Source organism: Protopterus annectens, chromosome 3.part1 (assembly GCF_019279795.1).
Source record: "Protopterus annectens isolate FY-2018-M chromosome 3.part1, PAN1.0, whole genome shotgun sequence".
Classification (NCBI taxonomy): domain Eukaryota; kingdom Metazoa; phylum Chordata; order Ceratodontiformes; family Protopteridae; genus Protopterus; species Protopterus annectens.
Genome location: NC_056732.1, coordinates 405,065,333 through 405,088,220, shown reverse-complemented (window position 1 = coordinate 405,088,220; position 22,888 = coordinate 405,065,333). Strand labels below are relative to the sequence as shown.

At 45.4% G+C, this 22,888-nt stretch overlaps 1 protein-coding gene across 1 annotated transcript in view; it reads left to right on the top strand.

The window, feature by feature from the left end:
• TOP2B (DNA topoisomerase II beta) overlaps positions 1 to 22,888 on the top strand; it is a gene marked incomplete in the record, with an annotated part of 2,991,925 nt that overhangs the window by 2,194,961 nt on the left and 774,076 nt on the right. Inside the window, 1 exon segment of the mRNA XM_044066877.1 lies at positions 19,776 to 19,922. Within this exon segment, the coding sequence (XP_043922812.1) occupies positions 19,776 to 19,922 (147 nt within the window).

Genomic DNA, 22,888 nt, shown 5'->3' with positions numbered 1-22,888 from the left:
TTAAGTCAACCACGAGTGTCTCGGTTTCGGCTGAAACCGAGTCCACGGTTCTTCCTTCGGCCGAAAGCTTGCCTCCTACCGAGGCCTTATCCAACATGGCTGAATCTGCTACTGAAATCCCACCTGCTCTTGCAGGTTCACAGGATTTATCTGATACTATACCTTTAGATATATCTACTCCTGCACGTGGAGCTGCTAGGCCTCCTGCATCCATGTCGATTAAGGCTTTTGCCAGGGCTAAAGCAGCAAAATCTACCAAAACTGTGCCTGCTAAGTCCCCCTCTCACAGGCCTAGCTCTAGTTCTCAAATGCTTAGTCTAGCAGAGGATCTCATTTCTTTGATCCGGGGATCCCAACCTCACCCTGACAGGGCCTCTCACCCACCTCCAGAGAAGAGGCCTAGAGCAGAGCCCCCTGAGCCAGTTTCTTCAGATTACTCCTCTGATGATTCAGATAATACAAACCCTCCAGAGGGCCCTTATTCTCCTTATGAGGACTCTGATGCAGAAGACTCCATTCCTTCTGCCTCTCCACCTGAGGAATTTTCTTTTGGGGAAACCTTGCATGCTATGAGGGAACAATTTCAATGGCAGGGCCAGGATTTTTCAGACTCTAGGAAAAGGCTTAGGACCTTTTTTGCATTTGCCACAGCATAGGCCTTTAGCCATTCCTCCAGTACTTACTGTTGTGGATGATGCATTTAATGATGCTTGTACTGCTCCTGATTCTCTTCCTCCGCCCCTGCTAAGCCCGACAGGTACTGCAGGGTTCGGACACACATTATCATTTGTATAAGGCTCCTTTGCAGATCCTGAAACCATCTCCCAGGGACCCAAGGCTGTAGCAGCTACCTCTGCCAAAACCCTCCCTCTGAAAGGGAATCTAGGGCCTTAGAGAGATGGGGTAAAAAAGTTTACACTTCTGCTACTCTTTCGGCTAGGGCCTTAAACTGTCAATTCCACATGATTCAGTATCAGGAATTTATGTTAGATCAGTTAACTAAAAAACTGTCCTCGTCTGAACCATTAGACAAAAAATCTGTTCAGGAAATGGTACATAACATTCAGCAGGTCAGTAATCATTCCTTAAAATGCGGCTATGATGCACTGGAGGCTTCCTTTAGATCAGCTATGACTGGTACAGTGATCAGAAGACATGCATGGTTAAAGGAGCAGTCCTTACCATACCATGTTAAATCAAAGCTCCTAGATGCTCCCATGGATAAGCTCAGTTTGTTTGGCTCCCCTGCACAGCAGGTGCTGAAGAAGGTGGAAGAGAAAGCAAAATCTGTCCAGACAGTCAAGGATTTCTTACAGGTCCAGCCTCCAAGGTTTAGTAGGAACTGGCCTTCCAAGAATTGGTCCTTTCCAGACACTTCCAGAGCTCAGAGAGGCAGGAATAGGCGCCCAAGAGGCAGGGGTCAATCCAGAGGTGCCTACAGGGGATGTCAGTGGCAGACTAACAACCAGCGAAGTACTGCCACAGATCCAGCCACCACCACTTCCACAGGACAATCACAGTGACTTGGCTCTGAGACCTTCTACCAGGGAACAACTAGAAGCACCCTTAGGCGGAAAGCTAGCCTTATTTTCAGTAAACTGGCATCACATCACAGGAGACAAATGGATTTTACAGACAATAGACCAAGGTTACAGGTTTCACTTCCATACTCTACCAAGGAAGAGAGGAATGCCAAACCTACCTCCAAATCAGAAGACAAAAGCTCTAGAACAAATACACCACTTACTAAGGATGAGAGCTATAGAAAGGGTACCGTCTATGGAACAAGGGCAAGGATTTTACTCCAGACTTTTCCTGGTGCCAAGAAAAGAAAACCAATGGAGACCTATTCTCGACCTGTCCACTCTAAACACATACCTCATTGTTCCAAAATTCAAAATGCTGACCCTACAGCAGCTTCTTCCCATGCTGGGCAAGGAGTCTTGGCTGGTAACTCTAGATCTCAAGGAGGCATACCTGCACGTCCCCATACGACCAAATTGCAGAAGATACCTCAGATTTCTTGCAGGATCAGAGCATTATCAATTCTCAGCATTGCCCTTTGGCTTATCTACTGCGCCCAGAGTATTCACGAAATGCCTGGCATCAGTATTTGCTCATTGCAGGCTTCAGGGAATTCAAATTTACCCTTAACTGGACGACTGCCTGTTACAAGCGGACAACAAAAACAAATTAACAAAAGATTTGAAAAAGGTCATTCATCTACTGCAAGCCCTGGGATACACAGTCAGTATAAAAAAGTCAAGGCTGATACCATCCCAAAGGATAACTTTCTTGGGTGCAGAGCTGGACACATCAAATCAAATGGCATCCCTCACAGTAGAAAAACAGAAGCACCTTCCTCTCTATTTCATGGCATTAACAAAGCAGAACCAGCTAACAGCAAGGAAAGTCCTGCAAGCCCTGGGTTACATGGCATCCTGCATAATATTGATTCCACATGCCAGACTACGTATGAGAAAGTTACAATGGTACCTAAGGAATTTATGGTCTCAGCACAAGCACAGCCTAGAAACCCAAATTCCAATAATTCCATGCCTGAAGCAAGAATTCCAATGGTGGGCTCAGGCCTGTCAATCGAACAAAGGGCTGCCCTGCCACAACACTCAACCAAGCCAGACTATCACAACGGACACCTCAGACCTCGGTTGGGGGGCACACATGCTGGACAAGTGCATACAAGGCTTATGGACTCAAGACCAGCTGAACCTACACATAAATCAAAAGGAGATGCTGGCAGTAAAACTGGCAATTCAGACATTCAGACCATTTCTTCGACAGGGTCAATTGCTGATAAGGACGGACAACACCACAGTTATGTGGTACATCAACAAACAGGGAGGCACACATTCATTCCCTCTATGCCGGATGGCAATGGACCTCTGGAATGTGGCCCTGAGCTTCAACATTCAGTTACAAGCAATATTTGTACCAGGAAAAGAAAATATACTAGCAGACATCCTAAGCAGAACTACCACGGATGCCCACGAATGGATGCTGCATCCAGACATCTTCAAATCCATTACAGGGAAATGGGGACTACCAGAAATAGACTTATTCGCATCCCCACACAACCACCAATTGAAAAAATTCTGCACGAGGGCATACCACCCACTTGCTTGGAAGGTGGACTCCCTATCTTTCAGTTGGAAAAACCTGACAGCATATGCATTCCAATCTCTTCCTTTGATGCACAAGGTGCTATTGAAGATCAAAGAAGACCGTCCAAGGATCATCCTGATAGCTCCAGACTGGCCGAGGCAGCATTGGTACCCATTACTGAGGAGCATGTCTCGGGAACAAATATGGCCTCTGCCCCTAGTTCCCTTACTGTTAACACAGAACAACTTCAAAACCCTGCATCCAAACCTAAAAACACTGCAGCTGACTGCCTGGAACATTGCATAAGACAAAATAACCCAGATTTATCTCAAAGGGTTAAAGACATTATCTTGGAGGCTCGCAGACCCTCAACAAGGACAACTTATTCAGCAAAATGGAAAAGATATCTCATTTGGAGTGCAGCAAAAGGAGAAAATGTGTCACTGGTAAACATAGCTAACATCCTGGAATACTTGGCAGAGCTTTTCCACAATGGCCTGTCCTATTCTTCCATTAAGATTCATGCATCAGCTATTTCAGCAGAATACAACATGGACCCTCCAGTCTTCTCACATCCTCTACTCGGGCAGTTTCTGAGAGGAATTAAAAATGTAAAACCACCAAGGAAGCCACCATTGCCCGCATGGGACTTGAACTTTGTGCTAGAAAAGTTGACACTCCCTCCTTTCGAGCCAGCAGCAACAGCAGAATTACAGTACTTATCATGGAAAACTGCTTCCTGCTTGCAATCACTTCAGCAAGAAGGGTTTCTGAACTACAGGCATTAATGGCAGTACAGCCCTTCCTTATCTTCCATCAAGATAGAGTGTCCATGAGAACTAATCCTACTTTTATGCCAAAGGTGGTCTCCAGGGTATCTTTAAACCAAGCTATCCACCTGCCTACATTCTTCCCCAACCCACAGAACAGGGAGAAAGACTATTACATACCTTGGATGTACATAGGCAATGCGCTACTACCTGGACAGGACCAAGAGCAATAGAAAAACTGACCAGCTACTGGTAGCATATGCAACAGGAATGGAAGGAAAAGCAATTTCAAAACAGACAATCTCTAAGTGGATAGGAAATTGCATTAGATTTTGTTACTCGTACCATGGAAAGACAACTCCAGAAAACATCAGACCTCACTCCACAAGGGCTACAGCCACTACTACAGCTTTTTTACGAGGAGTGGCTACCAAAGACATTTTAGAGGCTGCTACTTGGAGCTCCGTGCATACATTTGCCAAGCATTATAATCTACCCTTATACTCCAGATCCCGAGCAGGTTTTGCCACTGCTGTTTTGCAAGGGATCTTAACTACACCATAATCTTATTATTTCTCCTCCCCCAGTTTGGCTATGGTATTCTACCCATTTGTAAGGACTACAGATGCATCCTTGAAGGACATAGTACAGTTTTGTACCTACCATAAATGTAGATGTCCGAGAGGTATGCATCTGCAGTCAGGATTACCCTCCTCCTTCCCTCTGTGGTACTCCTAGGGTATTTGCCCATCTTCTAGCTAGCTGGGGGAATCTATTATGGTGTATTTGTTTGTATATATGTATATACATGTTTATTTTTATTTGCTCTCTTATTTGGAAACTTTTACATTTATCCAAATTTAGCCTTCCTAGAGGGCACCTGGCATCTGGGGCAAGAAACACTGAGGAAAATGGCGTCGGCTGATACCTTTATACCCGAAGAACTGCAGCTATGACGTCGGGTGAAGTGCGACATCAGCCGAGGCCAGACCCAGACTTTGGAATCCGGCCGACCAAAGGGCTGCCTGACGACAGGACAACCCATTTGTAAGGACTGCAGATGCATACCTCTCGGACATCTACATTTATGGTAGGTACAAAACTGTACTTTCTCTCATATATGTGTCAGCTTATAAAAGGTGGGCTTTCCTATTCATCAGTGAAAGTGCACCTCTCCACTTTATAAGCCTGCTTACCTCTAGATCCTCCCTTGCTAGCCAGGCTACATGCGAAGCTCTTCCTTAAAGGCGTCTTGTACATCAGACCACCTAAGAAGCCTGTCCGTCCTCCATGGGACCTGAACTTTATCCTGGAAAAACTCACCCAGCCCCCCTTCAAACCGGCTAATACAGCCTCTCTACAGTTTTGTACTCTGAAAACAGTACTGTTAGTGGCTATTACCTCTGCCAGAAGGGTTTAATGGCATGCTCACCTTCCATCATTTTTCATAGGGACAGGGTCACTCTGAGAACTAACCCGTCCTTCATGCCCAAGATGGTCAGTGACTTACCTCTAAATCAATCCATTCACCTACCCAGTTTTTTCCCCTCTCCCACTAACCAAGGAGAGAGGATACTCCACTCCTTAGATGTCCACAGGCAACTGAGATTTTACCAGGACAAGACTAAAGACATTAGAAAATCCAAACAACTCTCTGTATTTTTCCACCCCAGGGCATTGGGCAAGATAGTCACCAAACAGAGCATTGCATCCTGGATTTAGAAAGGCTGTCGGTTTCTGCTACTCACCCCATGGAAACCCCCCTCCAGTTGGGGTTAAGGCACACTCCACAAGAGCAGTGGCCACTTCCAAGGCCTTTCAAAAAGGCATGGACACAGCTTCCATTATGGAAGCAGCTACATGGTCCACTATACACACTTTCACCAAACATTAGAAACTAGACCAAATCTCCAAAGCACTCGCAGGATTTGCCAGAGCAATCCTACAAGGCTTTGTGGAATCATGCATCTGCCACCCTTTCATCAAACTAAGCTGTGGTTCTTTCCCACCCCAAGAATACTGCAATGTAGGAATAGAAGGACATAGAATAGTTGTGTAAAATCTTACCATAACCATAGATGTCCTTCTGTTCCATATTGCAGTATTCCTTCCCACTCACATTCCCCCTCACAGACTGTACCAGTCTAACTGCTCCCTGTTGCTTCTCTTCATTACAGAAGAGACCCAGGGCATTATGCATGTCACCTTTGGCAGCCTATCCTGTTGGGCCATCTACTTTGCCTGCTTAGTTTCAAGTTCTAAGGATTGTACGTGTAGACGTCACACGTAAGGTCCCTGGTTTATGGCCCACTGTTTGACGTCACACGCAGCTGCAGCAGCCTAGCTGAAGCTTTTGTATAGGAGCTGAGGTACGGGTCGCCTGAAGGCAGGAAATCCCACACCAAGAATACTGCAACATGAAAGAGTACGACATCTATGGTTATGGTAAAATTTTACACAACTATTCTTTAGTTCCTCAGGGTGCTGGGATTCATGGATGTTCTTCATCTCACATTGCTGCAGTCCTTACTTATGGGTAGTCCGCTGTCCTCGGTCGGCCCGAATACCAAAGTATTAGGCTGACGTCGGTCATGGGCGCACAGCCCTGACATCAGAGCGTCAGGGTATAAAAGCGCATGACCGACGTCATATCCTCAGTCTTTTTTGCCGCATGGTCCGATGCAGAAGCACCGTTGCAAGTGCCGTTCGGCTTTCTGAAATTTTTCGTTTTCGGAGTTTCAGACCGATACCAAGTTGGGCTAAGTACCCCGTTGGGGAACATTTTTGTTTTTTCTTGCCTCAGTTATTTACCGGATGTCAGAAAAAGTGAATAATTGCATTTCTTGTGGGAAGCAGATACCGCATAGGGATTACCACTCGCTTTGTATTCCTTGCTTGGGACCGGAGCACGACGTAGTTGGGTGTCGGTTTTGTGCTATGTTTAATAAGCGCACTATTAAGAGAAGGCTAGATTGCGCTTGGTTAGTCTTTGGCAAGCGGTGTAATTATAATATGCCGTCGGATCCTCCGACGCCCGCTTCCACGAAGAAGCGTAAAGACAAATCTGTAAAGCCTAGGCAGGATGATTCGTCCGTTTCAGACGCCGGTCCTTTAGAGACTACAGTGGAACAGGTGGATCCGGCTGCGGTTTCTGTTGAGTCTCAGGGGGAAACCTTGATTTTACAGGATGTGGCCTCACAGGAGTCAGGTCAGGCTGAAGGGGCCTCTCAGGTTTCTATTCTCCCTTCTATGCCTAAGGGGGTTAGGCCTTCTGCTACTGTTTCTAGGGCTCCTTCTAAGGGCAGGTCTGTTTTGCCTTCTTCTGGTGTTAGTTCTGGTTCTTCAGGGTCTGTGCCTAAGAAGCATATGCTTAAAATGGCAGAAGATTTGATTACTTTAATTAGAGGTTCCATGCCCCCTCCTGAGAAGAGGCCCAGGGTAGAGCCAGAGTTGGAAAGTTTGGAGCAGGCCTCAGATGATTCTGAGTCTTCTACTGAAGACATTCAAGATTTTCCTCCTTATTCGATTCCGATGCTGAGGATTCCACTCCTTCTGCTTCCCCTCCAGAGGATTTTTCATTTTCAGAAACCTTACACTCTATGCGGGAACATTTTAAGTGGGAAGGACAGGATTACTCAGATTCCAGAAAGAGGCTTAGGGAGTTCTTGTTTTACCACAGCATAGACCCTTGGCTATACCTCCTGTTTTGGATGTGGTTCAGGATGTTTTTTCGGAGGCCTCATTTAATCCAGATTCTGTGCCTCCTGCACCAGTTAAACCGGATAGGTATTATAGGGTACCTGAGGCTCATAAATATCTATATAAGAGTCCTAGGGCGGACCCAGAAACTATTAGTCAGGGGCCTAAGGGTGTTAGGGCTTCTGTTGTAAAGAATCCGGTTCCTCTAGATAAGGAAGCTAGAGCTTTGGACAGATGGGGTAAGAAGGTGTATACCTCTTCTACTTTAGCAATGAGGGCTTTAAATTGCCAGTTTCATATGTTGAAATATCAGAATTTCCTCCTTTCTCAGCTAAAATCTAAAGTGGATGCTTTGGCAGAGGGCATAGAGTGTAAAGAATTGCAAGATTTGGTGCATGTTTCTGAACAGGTGGGGAAACATTCTTTGCAGTGTGGCTTTGATGCTTTACAGGCTTCTTCTAGAGTGGCTGCCACTGGTTCAGTTCTTCGTAGGCACGCCTGGCTTAAGGATCAGAATTTATCTGAGCATGTTAAGTCTAGAATTCTGGATGCCCCTTTACAGTCTGAAGTTTTGTTTGGTCCCCCTGTGGAGTCTGTTTTAAAGAAAATGGAGGACAAGGCTAGGTCTATGCAGACTGTTAAAGATTTTTTGCAGGTGCAACCTCCTAAGTTTAGTAGAAATTGGCCTGCTAAGGGGTGGACGTACCCTTCTTCTGATTCTCAGTCTAGGGGTAGATCTAGGCGTGGTAGGGGCAGAGCTCAGAGTACCTTCCGGCCAAGAACTTGGAGTTCGCCTGCTCAATCTGCTGGTGAGGGTAGGGGCCAGTCCTTTCGTAAACAGGCCCAATGACCTGCATTTTCAGCTGCCAGATTCTTCTTGACTGGCAGCTCCTTTGGGAGGAAAACTAGCTCTCTTCAAGCAAAACTGGCTTTTAGTCACCCAAGACAAATGGGTGTTGGACATTATAAACAAAGGTTACAAGTTTTATTTCCATACATTGCCTCCTTTCAAAGGTATGCCAGACATTCCTCCTCGGCTAAGGATAGAGGCTCACAAACAGATTTCATTACTTCTTCACATGGGAGCTATACAGCCAGTACCTCTATCAGAAGTGGGTCTAGGATTTTATTCCCGCCTGTTTCTAGTACCAAAGAAAGGGAACACGTGGAGACCGATTTTGGATTTATCTCTCCTCAACACTTATTTGGACATTCCAAAGTTCAAAATGTTGACATTACAACAGCTTTTACCTCTGCTAGGAAAAGATCACTGGATGGTAACTCTGGATCTAAAAGAGGCTTATCTTCATATTCCTATCAGGGCCAGTTGCAGGAAGTACCTGCGTTTTTGAGCTGGAAATTTTCATTATCAGTTCTCTGCATTGCCCTTTGGCTTATCTACTGCGCCCAGAGTGTTCACAAAGGTTCTGGCTCCAGTGATAGCCTTTTTCAGGATGGAAGGAATACAGATTTATCCTTATTTGGACGATTGCCTGATTATTGCACAAGACAAGGACAAGCTTCTTCAGCATTTACAGTATGTGATGGTAGTGTTAAGATGCCTAGGGTATTCTGTGAACGAAACAAAGTCCAGTCTAGTACCCTCTCAGGACATGTGCTTTCTGGGTGTGAGACTGAATACAGCTTCCCAGATGGCCTTTTTGACCCCGGACAAACAGAAAAGCCTTTCACTTTATTTCCATCAAATGTCTCTAAAGTCCAGGCTGACTGCAAGGACAGTCCTTCAAGCCTTGGGGATCATGGCATCTTGTATTCTGGTGCTTCCCAATGCCAAATTGCATATGAGGAAGCTTCAATGGTATCTCAAAAATGTATGGACACAACACTGCCAAGATCTAGGCACTGTCATTCAGATAATACCTTGCACTCAGAAGGAATTTTTGTGGTGGGCTCAGGAATGTCACCTAAACAAGGGACTCTCTGTGACCCGACCAGAGGCGAGTCAGATTCTAACGACAGATGCCTCGGACAAGGCTTGGGGAGCACACCTCAATGGAAAATGGGTGCAAGACACGTGGCCTGCCAGACTTCAACATTTGCATATCAACTTGAAGGAGATGTTAGCAGTCCAATTTGCATTGATGGCTTTCAAGGATTTACTTCACCCAGGGCAGGTGTTTATTCTAACAGACAACACAACTGTCATGTGGTACATCAACAAGCAAGGGGGAACTCATTCGTACCCTCTTTGCAGACAAGCGATGATTTTGTGGGAGACAGCTCTCAGTTACAACCTCAATCTTCAGGCAAGGTTTCTACCAGGAGCACAGAACTCCTTAGCAGATGTATTGAGCAGATAAATAGTGGATCCTCACGAGTGGAAATTTGATCCTCATGTATTTCAAAAGTTGACAGTGTCATGGGGAACTCCAGACATAGATCTGTTCGCTTCTCCACTAAATTACCATTTGCCAAAGTTTTGCACAAAAAGGTTTCATCCCACAGCTTGGAAGGTGGACGCTCTGTCATTCAGTTGGAACAATCTTCATGTATATGCCTTTCCACCTCTACCTCTTCTGCCCAAGGTTCTCTTGAAGGCCAGACAAGACAAGCCATCCATGATTCTGATAGCACCGGATTGGCCTCGGCAACACTGGTACCCACTACTGAGGAGTTTGGTACGAGAGCCTCCATGGCCTCTGCCTTTGATTCCACACCTTTTGTCTCAGGAGGGCAATCACTTTCTCAATGTCAGAATTCAGTCTCTGCATCTAACAGCCTGGCATATTCTGTTTTAGACTCTGGAGGTTCTCAGCTTCCACAACAAGTTTTGAATGTTATTTTGGAGGCCAGGAGGCCTAGTACAAGGAAAGTTTATGCTGATAAATGGAGGAGATTTTTTATTTGGAGCAAAGGGAAGGGCTTTGATGTTTCCAAGCCAAATTTGAGTGCTTCTTTACAATATCTTACTGAGTTATTGGACAAAGGTTTGTCCTTCTCCTCCATAAAGGTTCATGCTGCAGCCATTTCGGCTAATTATGACTGTGACCCTCCTTTATTCTCTCAACCTTTGTTTAAGCAGTTTCTCAGAGGGGCAAAGAACATAAGACCCCCACGTAGAGCTCCTACTCCTGCTTGGGATCTCAATTTTGTGTTGGAAAAGCTTACTCTACAACCTTTTGAGCCTGCAGCTACTGCCGAGTTAAAGTATTTGTCATGGAAGACTGCTTTTTTGTTGGCCATTACTTCTGCAAGAAGGGTTTCTGAATTACAGGCCCTTATGGCAGTGGAGCCTTTCTTGATTTTTCATAAGGATAGGGTATCTTTGCGTACTAATCCTTCCTTTATGCCTAAAGTGGTTTCTAGTGTGGCCTTAAACCAAACTATTCATTTGCCTACTTTTTATGCAAATCCCCAAAATAAAGGGGAGAAGATTTTGCATACTTTGGATATTCACAGGCAGTTGCGTTATTATTTGAGCAGAACCAGGGAGTTCAGACAGTCTCAGCAGTTCTTGGTTTCTTTTGCTTTGGGTTCACAGGGTAAACCTGTTTCGAAACAAACTATTTCTAAATGGATTGGGTTTTGTATTTCTTTTTGTTATTCCCATCATGGTAAGGAGATTCCGGCTGGAATCAGATCTCATTCCACTAGAGCTACTGCAACTTCTACTGCCTTTCTAAGGGGGGTAGCTACAAAGGATATTTTGGAAGCAGCCACTTGGAGTTCAGTACATACCTTTTCTAAACATTACCACCTTCCTCTTTACTCTAAGTCTAGGGCTGGATTTGCCACTGCAATATTACAGGGCATTTTAGCAGCTCCTAATGCCTTATGATTTTGCCAACCTCCCTTTCCCGTTGCTTTGGGATTCTACCCATAAGTAAGGACTGCAGCAATGTGAGATGAAGAACATAGTACAGTTTTGTACCTACCATAAATGTAGATGTTCGAAGATCCACATTGCTGCAGTCCAATTTTCCCTCCCTCCTTCCCCTCTGTACCTTAGCATGGTTATATGGTTTGGGTGATGGCTGTAGTTGGGCATATCTTTTGGGAAGGTACTCTGTTTTTTGGCTGTGGCCTTTCTTTTAGGGCCTTCTGACATCTGGGGCAAGAAAAGACTGAGGATATGACGTCGGTCATGCACTTTTATACCCTGACGCTCTGATGTCAGGGCTGTGCGCCCATGACCGACGTCAGCCTAATACTTTGGTATTCGGGCCGACCGAGGACAGCGGACTACCCATAAGTAAGGACTGCAGCAATGTGGATCTTCGAACATCTACATTTATGGTAGGTACAAAACTGTACTTTTCAACCATTCCCATGGTACCAATGGCAATACTCCACATGAGAAAATTACATTGGTTTCTCAGATTGGTGTCGACCCAGCATTCTTACCCACTAGAGTACAAAGTCCCCCTCATTTCTTGCCTAAAGAGGGAATTGCTGTGGTGGATCCAACAGATGGACCTAAATCCAGGACTTACCCCTGTATCCTCTCACCCCAGTCCTAGAACTCTACACAGAATCATTGGATGTGAGCTAGGGAGGCCTTGGGCAAATTCACAGTTCAGGGAATTTGGTCTCCCTCCCAAGAAAACAGGAACAGAACACATCAACATCAGGGACGTGCAAGCATTGCTTCTAGCTCTATACGCATTTCAACCTCTTTGCCCAGGTCCTGTACAACTGTTCACAGACAAAACGACAGTCCTCTGGTATGTGAACAAGCTGGGGATGGGTTGTCAAATCCTATGCTTCAAATGGACATGTTCCCAGACCTAGTCCACCATTTGGATATTCCTCCGATTTGCCTCCTCCCTGAACAAACAGCAACCAAAGTTTTGTGCCAGAGTCCCAAGTCCTCTGATTTGGAAGGTAGACGCCCTCTCCTTTTCTTGGAAGGGGGTGTTTCTGTATGCATTCCCCCCTTTCTTCTAATACTAAAGATCCTGTTCAAGATCTGACAGGACCAAACAAAAATTTTGCTGTTGGCTCTGTTTTTTTTTGCCAGGACAACACTGTTTCCCCCTCCTTCTACATTTAGCCAAGGGCCATCACCATAAGTTACCCCACAGAGTGGACCTAATCAAACAGAACAAAGGATCCCTGATAAATCCTCACCTGTCAATGCTACAGCTGACATTGTGGGTGGTAGGATTCTAATCCCCTTCAGACACCTTTTCTCAGAAGATGTGCTCAGGGTTTTGCAGGAGGCCAGAAAATCACGTTTCCAAGTGGGAAATATTTTCACTCTGGTGTCTCTTTAAGAACCAAGACCCGCTGACAGAGGGAATCCCAGTGGTTTCTGTCCGTCTTGTGTGAATTGCTGTCTGCTGGCTTGGCTTATTCTTCTGTCAAAGCACACGTTAGCTAGTTCTGCTTGTCTGCCTCTGTCTTCCCCTCTAGCATCCAGATTTGAGGTAAAACAATTCCTTAAGGGTGTCTTCCATATTAGGCCTCTCAGGAAACCTTTTCCTGCTTCTTGGGACCTTATTTTGTTTTAGAAAAATGAACCCTGCCCCCCCCCCCCCCCTTGAGCCTGCATCTTCGGCCTCCGTCAAACATTGCTCTTGGGAAACTGTTTCACTAGTGGCCTTGACTTCAGCCAGAAGGTGGTACTTCCTTTCTCAGTCTTTCATAATGACAGGGTATCCTTGAGAACAAATTTGTAATTTATACCAAAAGTGGTTGATGTTCTTTCTTAAGTCCATTCAATTACCTTCCTTCTTCCCAAAACCACAGTGGAAAAGGTACACTTTTAGATGTACACAGACAACTTGGGTATCACCTGGACAAGACTAATGCTATCAGGAATCTGACCAACTATTTGTGAATTTTCATCCCAGTGCTCTGGGTTACCGGTTTCCAAGCTGTGTGCTTCTTGGATTTCAAAGGCTGTTTGCCTTTGTTACATGCTCCATGGAAAGAGTCTCTCTTCACCCTTGAAGGCCCACTCTGCCAGGGCTGTGGTTTCTTCTAAGACATTCTTCAAGGGCTTACACAACAGAAACATCCTTGAAGTAGTGGGCTGGTGGTCTATTCATGCTTTTAACCAAACTCTATAAACTGGATGGCATCCCCAGATCCAGAGGTGGATTTGCTAAAGCCATCTTACTTAGCTTCATCGAGAGCTCATCTGCTCCGTCATCCTCTCTCCCTTCCTTGAGCTTTGGCACTCTACCTCAGCTTAAGAATACTGCAGTATGTGAATAGGACATAGAACAGTTGTATAAAATCCTACCATAACTATAGATGCCCTTCTTTTCACTGCTACATTATTCTATCCCACCTTCCTTTCCCGTGGTCTATTCTTTTGTATGGTTGTACTGACCTTTTTATATCCTTAGTCTGGCATTCCTCCTGGGGCATTCAGATGTGCTTCGTGTTTCACTGTTGCAGTCATCACATTTGGGTTATCCCTGCCAAGGTAGCCTTCAGCTGGCCCGAATACCAGAGGCTTAGTATTTCTGCATCGGTAGCTGTCACTTCAGGAATGACGTCAGGTCGTCAGTAGTATAAAGTAAGGTGGCTGATGCCATTACATCAGTCTTTCTTGCCGTGGAGCCCAAAGCAGAAGCAGTTTGCATGAGTGCTGATCGGCCGCTACCGGAGTTTCATCTACCAGTTCGAAGCTTAAGCCTTCTAAAGCTGAGTACCCCATTGGGGATCTTGGGGATCCTTTTTTCTTGTACTAACCGATGTCAGAAAAAGTTAACAATTGTCTCGCCTGTGGAAAGCAAATACCACACAGAGACTTTCATTCTTACTGAGTCACTTATTTAGGCCCAGACTGCGACGTCCCCCGCTGTCACTTCTTTGCTTTGTTCGACACCAGAACTATTCATCATCTGGCCCTTATTGTAGCTAGATATTTTCACTTACAGTCCTCTAATGCTGATATGGCTTCGATAAGCCATCCGACAGCAGATTCTCTGAAAAAAAGTAAAGATAAACAGAGATAGACCGCACAGGTCCAAACCTACTGACGATGCTTCCGTTAAGCTAGCCGTCAGTTCTTAACTCCTCAGTGAGGTGCTTTTGCAGCCCCCGATGCCCGCTTCTGTGGATTCACAGCCCGCTTCCGAGACCCTTTCGGAGTCCGGTATGCCGCAAAACTCTTCTTCAACTAAGGATCCTGCGGATGTCTCTACCTTGGATGAGTCCAGAGCCGCTGAGCAGGCACCGGCTTCCAAGGAAGTTCTTCGCAATACCGATTCTCGACACAAAGCAACGTAGTCTTTCGCAACTACCTTTCTTTCCAAAACTACAGAGTTTCTTAGGCCCAGGATACAAACCACACCCAAGAAACCGACGACCCATTCTCGGGCACCTGCTTCCTTGCCTCAGTCTCAAATGCTTAAAATGGTGGAATACCTTATCATACTGATCAGAAGACAAGACATGCAACCCCGCTCCACTTATGAGGATTCTGCTGCAGAAGATTCCATCCCTTCCACCCCCCCCCCAAGAGGATTTTTCCTTTGGGGAAACCCTTCATACCTTAAGGGAGCATTTCCATTGGGAGAGTCATGACTACCATCAGTCTAAGAAGAGACTCTGGGAATTCTTAGATCTTCTCACAGCACAGACCTTTGGCCATCCCCCCAGTCCTGGATGTCGTGGCAAATGTTTTCCTAGAATCCAGTTCGACTCCTGACACCCTCCTTTCTGCACCCAGAAAACCAGACAGATACTACAGAGTCCCTGACTCTCACAAATTTCTTTTAAAAAATCCTTCTGCTGACCCTGAGGTAATTTCTCAAGGGTTTAAAGGGATTAAAGCAACCTCTGCTAAGAATCCCATCCCCTCAGATAGGGATTCCCGAGCACTAGACAGATGGGGTAAAAAGTATACACCTCAGCTACTGTTGCTATCAGGGCACTAAATTGTCAGTTCCATATGCTAAATTTTCAGCAACATACCCTGAAACTCCTCAAACAAAAAATGTCTTCCTTTCTTGTTTGTGCAAAATGTAGAGAGTTACAAAAGTTAATGCATTCTGTAAGTCAAGTAACTAAACACACCTTGCACTGTGGTTTTGATGCCCTAGAAGTCTCTTGCAGGGCAGCAGTCACCGGATCCGTCATTAGAAGCCATGCATGGCTTAAGGAACAGCCCTTGCCAGACCATGTCAAATCTAAATGGTCGGATGCTCCCCTGCACAAAGACAATTTATTTGGCACTAAGGCAGAAGAGATCTTAAAAGAGATGGAAGAAAAAGCAAAATCTATGCAGACAGTTAAGGATTTCTTACAGGTTCTGTCACCCAGGTTCAGCAGGCATTGTCCCACCAAGTACTGGTCCTTTTCTGCTCCCACTAAGCCAGTCCAGCCCAGACCCCGGGGAACCAGACCCCCCAGACAGCAGCCACAGGCAGTGCAGAGATCTAAGCAGTGGACTACCTCCACTTCAAAACCAGGGCTAAGATACCCCCTTATGGTAAGAACTCACAATGACTCACCTCCCTCCCCTCCTTCTGCCCACCTTCTCTTACCCTTAGGAGAAGAACTCTCCTTGCTTGCAAGCACGTGGACCACCATTATCAGTGACCGCTGGGTTCTCAGTATAGTGTCCCAGGGATTTAAATTTTCTTTCAACACCCTTCCTACCCCAAAATGCTTCCCAGATCTACCTCCAAGCCAGTGGGCAGAGAAGCAAGCAATTCCTTTCCCTGCTTTCTATGAGGACAGTAGAGCACGTTCCTGCAGAACAGAGGCACCAAGGTTTCTACGCCAGACTTTTTCTGGTACCCAGAAAAGAGGGAACCCGGCACTCCATCCTCATTCTATTCATTCTAAAAACCTTCCTGGTGATTCCAAAATTCAGAATGCTCGCCCTCCAGCAGTTGCTACCCATGCTCTCCAAGGATGCTTGGCTAGCCACCCTAGATCTAAAGGAGGCCTACCTCCATATTCCTATCAGGTAATCATGCAGGAAATATCTCCGTTTCAGGGCAGGATCTCAGCACTTTCAGTTCTCTGTGCTTCCCTTTGGCTTAACTACTGCTCCCAGAGTTTTCACAAAATGTCTGTCTCCGGCCATTGCCTTTTGCAGCCAAAGGAATATCGAGATTTACTCATACTTAGACGACTGCCTAATTCAGGCAGACAGCCAGGAAAAGCTGCTCAAGCACCTGGTCTTTGTAAAGTCCCTACTAACCTCCCTAGGGTACCAGTCAACGAAAAGAAATCCAAACAGGTGCCCACCCAAAGGATTATATTCCTGGGAGCAAGCCTGGACACAGCATCCCATATGGCATTCTTTACACCAGAAAAGCAAACTTTCCTGACAGCCTGCTTCTCTGAACTAGCCAACAGACCCCCTGGTATCTGCAAGGAAGAGCGTGCCAGCTGGTGTTCATGGCATCTTGCATATTACTCATTCTGTTTGCCAGACTGCATATGAGGAAACTTCAGTTGGTACCTAAAAAGCCTTTGGTGTCAACACTGTCAAGACCTGGAGACCCTTATACCTATAATTCCTTGCTTTAGAAAATATTTTCTTTGATGGGCAACAGCATGCTCCCACAACAAGGGACTACCTTTTTCACCACCCCCTGGCACCCAGACCCTCAGCACAGATGCATCAGACTATGCCTGGGGTTTCACACCTGGACTACAGGTGCATGCAGGGCCAATGGATCCCACAGCAAATCCCTCTGCACATCAACCAAAAAGAGATGGCTGTCCAGCACACCTTGATAGCTTTGAAGCCACTTCTCTACCCAGGGCTTTCCTGATCAAAACAGACAACACCACTGTAACATGATATATCAACAAGCAAGGAGAGACCCACTCCTACCCTCTATGCAGGCTGGGCATGACCCTTTGGCACACAGCCTCTGCCATGCAACTCCACTTGCTAGCCCAATTCCTACCAGGTTCTCTCAGCTCTCTGGCAGAGAAATTAAGCAGAAATCTTCTGGGCCCACACGTGTGGCAGCTCAACTGAAGGAACCTTCACCCTATAACTCAGAAATGAGGCACACCCCATAGGTCGACCTCTTTGCTTCCTACTCCAACCATCAGCTTAGCAAATTCTGCACCAGGGAGCATCACTGCATTGCTTGGAAACTGGATGCCCTGTCCTTTCCCTGGGTCAGTCTATCGGTCTTTGCCTTTCCTCCACTACCTCTCATCCCCAGGGTACTGCTCAAAATAAAGGAGGAAAAAAAGGACAGTTGTTATAGCTCTAGACTGGTCACGCCAGCACTGGTACCCCTTGCTGCTCAGCCTGTCCCCACTGCCACCATGGCATCTTCCAAACCTCCTGACCCAGAGGGAAGGGGAATTCATGCATCCCCAATTGCAGACACTCAATTTGGCAGCTTGGCTTACTGCCTAACACCCAATCATTCTGCCAGCCTCAGTAAACAGGTTCTAGGTGTTATACACGAAGCCAGATGCTCTATCACTAGAAAGTCTTATGCTGACAAATGGAAAATGTTCTGCACCTGGATTCAGGCTAAGGGAGCCAGTACGGCACAGCCCTCCCTCCCTCTCATCCTGGATTACTTAGCTGACCTACTACGCAGTGGCCTCTTTTTCCTCTAGTAAAATTCGTGCCTCTGCTATCTCTGCTCATTTTCCTACTGAGCAGCCCCTTTTCTCACACCCCTTGATCAAACAGTTCCTAAGAGGATCTAGCAACTTGAGACCACCCAGAAGAGCACCAACCCCAGCTTGGGACCTTAACTTAGTGTTGAAAAGGCTCACCCTGCCCCCCTTCGAACCAGCTTCTTCTGCAAGACGGCTTTCCTTCTGGCCATCACTTCAGCCAGAAGTGTCTCCGAGCTGTAAGCACTCATGGCTGTGGAACCCTTCAGCGTCTTCCATGCTGACAGGGTATCCCTCAGGACTAACCCATCCTTTATGCCCAAGGTGGTGTTCGTGTCCGGTGTGGCTCTCAACCAATCCATTCATTTGCCCACCTTTTTTTCTAATTCCCTTAAGGGGGAAAGGATCCTGTATTTCTAGATGTGCACAGACAGCTCAGATTCTATCTAGACAGGACTAAATCCTTCAGAAAGTCTGATCAATTGCTGGTTAGCTTTGCTACAGGATGAGAGGGGAAAGCCATCTCCAAACAAACCATTTCCAAATGGATAGCACACTGCATCCATTTCTGCTACAAACAACACTGAAAGCCTTCCCCCAAGGGGGTCAGGACTCACTCCAACAGAGCAGCTTCCACCTCTGCAGCTTTCCTCAGAGGAGTCCCACCAGGGGCATCCTGGAGGCTACCACCTGGACATCTTTTCACACTTTTACCAGACATTGCCAACTGCCCTCTTGTCCAAATCCAGGGCAGGGTTTGCCTTTACAGTCTTGCAGGGCATCTTAGCCAGCCCCTAGTTTCCTTGACTGCCTCCACCCATTTCCTCAGCTTTGGGAATCAACCCAAATGTGATGACTGCAGCAGTGTGACACGAAGAATATAGTATAGTTGTGTACACTTACCATAAATGTAGATGTTAAGAGTGTATTCACTGTTGCAGTCCTGGTTTCCCTCCCTCTATCCCCCCTTTTTTCTTCTCTTTCCTTACAAGGGAGATATTGGTATTTTCTTTCTACTGGTGGGGTTCTTCCACCAGAACCTGGCTCCTACTTTGTAGGCTCCTGACAGGTTAGGGCAAGGAAAACTGATGTAGTGGCATCCACTGCCTTACTTTATACTACTGACGACCTGACGTCAGTCCTGAAGCGACAGCAACCGACGCAGAAATACTAAGCCTCTGGTATTCGGGCTGGATGAGGGCTAAGGGGTAACCCAAATGTGATGACTGCAACAGTGAATACACTTGAACATCTACATTTATGGTAAGTGTGCACAACTGTACTTTCTAAGGATGGTACGTGCATAAGTCAGTTTTAGGGCCTATGTCCGACTGCAGCCTACATGCAGCATCCCACATACCCTACAGTAGTATATGACTTTTGTATACTGGCCAACATTAGGTCACCTTCAGGCAGGAAATCCCTCAGGTTAAGGAATACCACAGCAGTGAAGAGAAAGACATCTATGGTTATGGTCAGATTTTACACAACTATTCTTTCATTTGACATCCCAGTGCCAACCTGCAGGAAAAGAAATTGCATCTGTAGGGATTTCCTAATGTTGCAAAATGAAAAAATGAGGAATGAATGAACATCGTTTAAAGGAAGTGAGATATTTGGTATGTACTACATTTCAGTTTTTGCATTTTGTTTTAGACAGTTGAAGATGATGAAGCAACTACTGCAGAAGATGACGAGGAAGAGAGTTCTTCAGGCCCAGATTATAATTATATACTTAATATGCCTCTGTGGTGCCTCAGTAAGGAGCGGGTAGATGAAATTATAAAGCAGAGGGATGTAAAGGTAAGCTGAAAGCAATCCTCCTCTGAACGCATGTTGTTTAAATCATTATCATGATGTTTACTTAATATGTGTAATATCTTTTGGAACATTCTTGTAAGATTGTAATGTTGCATATTCAAACAAAAAGTACAGTTGTGTAGGTAAACTTAGCATAACAGTAGGTGTGTGAATAGAGCACTGCTACAGTAGTTGTAAACAATGTAGTAGATCCTGCCAGGGGTTGGACCCAGCCATCCAGCTTTTCTGGATTCTTCCCTGAGGGATGCAGAGAAAACTAATGGCTAGGGTGCCAAACTCTTCATAGCATTCTTGCCTCAGGAGAACGTGAGGCCAGAACCATGACAGTTAAGAATATAAAAATAAAAGATCCCATACCCTGGCAAAAATATTGGGATGGAAGGAGGGGAGTGGCTGTTGCAAGAGTGATCTATTCAGACATCTGCTGTTATGGTAAGTTTTCATGATTAGATTGTTGTTGCAGTAGCCTTTATCAGTATGGGATTCTGTCACCCCCTGAGACGGCGTCTGTTTCTCGACATGAGGGAACAGGCCAGTTTGATTGTGAGGATGTGGATAAATCATCTGAAACTGAGGGAGAGAGTCATCTGCCAGCTGTAACCTTCTAGCATATTTCTCAACAACCAACTGAAGTTATGTAGTGCCACAAAAGAGAATGAAGACCTAAAGACTGGGAGAGATTAATGGGTTTGCCAATGTACTGAGGGGGAACATCGGGGGGTGGTCATATATAGAGTCTGATTATGGAGGGGGGTTTTCCCCTCATTCTGGGAGAGTTGTACTTTCTTGTTTGACCCTTCCTTCTCCTATGTTGTGAAATGCTGCTTGCATGAACCTTGCTATGTATGCTGTCCTTGCCGTTTGAAAGAAAAACTTGGAATTAAAAGAAGATTTGGAAAGGAAGGTTGAAAATGTGGGTAATCCCATGCATTAGCTTCCCCTTTCATCAAAACCCTTAAGGACTTGCACAGTGGAAGAACCAGATAATGCTTCTTTATCCAGAAGAGTCAGTAACATTTCAGTTTTAACATCATCTGGCAAATGTTAAGACTGTGATTTCTCAAGAGAGTGCCAGTAGCAGCAGTCCTGGAAAAATCGCCACCAGTATCATGAGCACATTTCAAAGAATGTTTGATTACTTACTACATAGCAATTACTACAAAATACATAGATGCCTTAGTAACTGCAGGAGAGAAATTGGTTATTTTTTTTTTAATTAGCAGCTGAAAGAAGCTTAATAATAGTTGACTTTAACATGGAGGTTAGTGAAGGATCAGTCCTAGGGTTAGCAAAAAGTTATGGGACTGAAGCACTTTATACAGTTTATCGCAGTTTTTAGGAGCAAATGGCTGAGTCAGAAAAAGTGCAGTCTGCCAAAAAGGCATCCTCTAAGGCTGGCAAAATAGGAGGAACATGTGCAGGTTGAGGAAGATCCGCATGTTGATCATAATGTTTTGTGGAAATTGACATTTGTGTTTGTTCTCATGGAAAGCCCCCTCTTAATTGGTGATAGTGTTTTAAAAGGATCATTCTTCAGGAGGAGAATCTGAGCAAAGAAATTTATCAGAATCTCCACCTTATAGTGAGGTAATGAAGTAGAAATTTTCTTTCTGTTAGGAGGAGGATAACCGTGACTCGAGATCTGTATTGATCATGTTTCACTGTTGCAGTCATCACATTTGGGTTATTACAGGTAGCCCTCAGCCAGCCTGAATACCAAAGTCTTCGGATTTCTGAGTCAGATGCTGTTGCTTCTTCCATGACATCAGGTCATCAGGGGTATAAAACATGCAGCCAATGCCATTACATCAGTCTTTCTTGCCGTGCGGTGCCCGAAGCAGAAGCAGTTGGCAAGTGCTGGTCGGCCGACTCCTGAATTTTTCGTTTTCGAGTTTCTTACCTGAAATCTTCAAAAAGATAAATACCCTGTTGGGGATCCTTTTTTCTTGCTCTAACTGATGTCAGAAAGAATTAACAATTGTCTTGCCTGTGGAAAGCAAATACCTCATAGAGATTTTTATTCTTACTTTGTCACCTGTTTAGGCCCAGACCACGATGTGCCTTGTTCAACGCCCAAACTATTCGTCGAGCTGTTATTGTACCTTTAAATAATTTCTTTCTCAATCTCCGTATTCTGAAATGGCTTCGTTAAGCCATCTGACTACCGATCTTCCGAATAAACGTAAGGATAAAGACAGAGAAATACCGCTTAGGTCCAGAACTGCCGACGACGCTTCCATTAAGCTAGTCGCCAGTCCGCCGGTACTCAGTGAGGTGCTTTCGCAGCCCCCGATACCCGCTACTACAGATTTACAGGCCTCTACTGAGACCCATTCGGTATGCCGCAGGATGCTTCTTCGACTATGGAACCTGTGGATGTCTCTACCTTGGATGGGTCTGGAGCCGCTGTGCAGGCACCAGCTTGTGAGGGTGTATTCAGGCCTACCAATTTTCATATTAAACCGACGACTTCTTTTCAAGCTAAGAATACCGAATTCATCAGGTCTAAAGTTCGCACTACGCCTAGAAAACCGACGACAAAAGTGCATTCTCAGGCCCATATGCCTCAAAAACAAACGATTAGAATGAATGAAGACCTTATTACATTAATTAGGAGTAGCCAGCCTTCCACCTCTAAGAGACCTAGAACTGATTTTCTTGCTGACTCTTTTGATCAGGAATCTGATATCTCTGTTCCTTCTGACTACCAAGATTTACCCTTATCTACTTATGAGGATTCTGAAGCAGATGATTCCATTCACTCTGCTTCCCGTCCAGAAGATTTTTCTTTTGGTGAAACCGTGCATACCCTTAGGGAGCATTTCTGCTGGGAAAGCCAGGACTATTCTCAGTCCATAAAGAGACCTAGGGAATTTTTAAACCTGCCTCAACACATGCCTCTAGCTATCCCTCCTGTTCTGAAGAGTGTAGATTGTTTTCTTGGAATC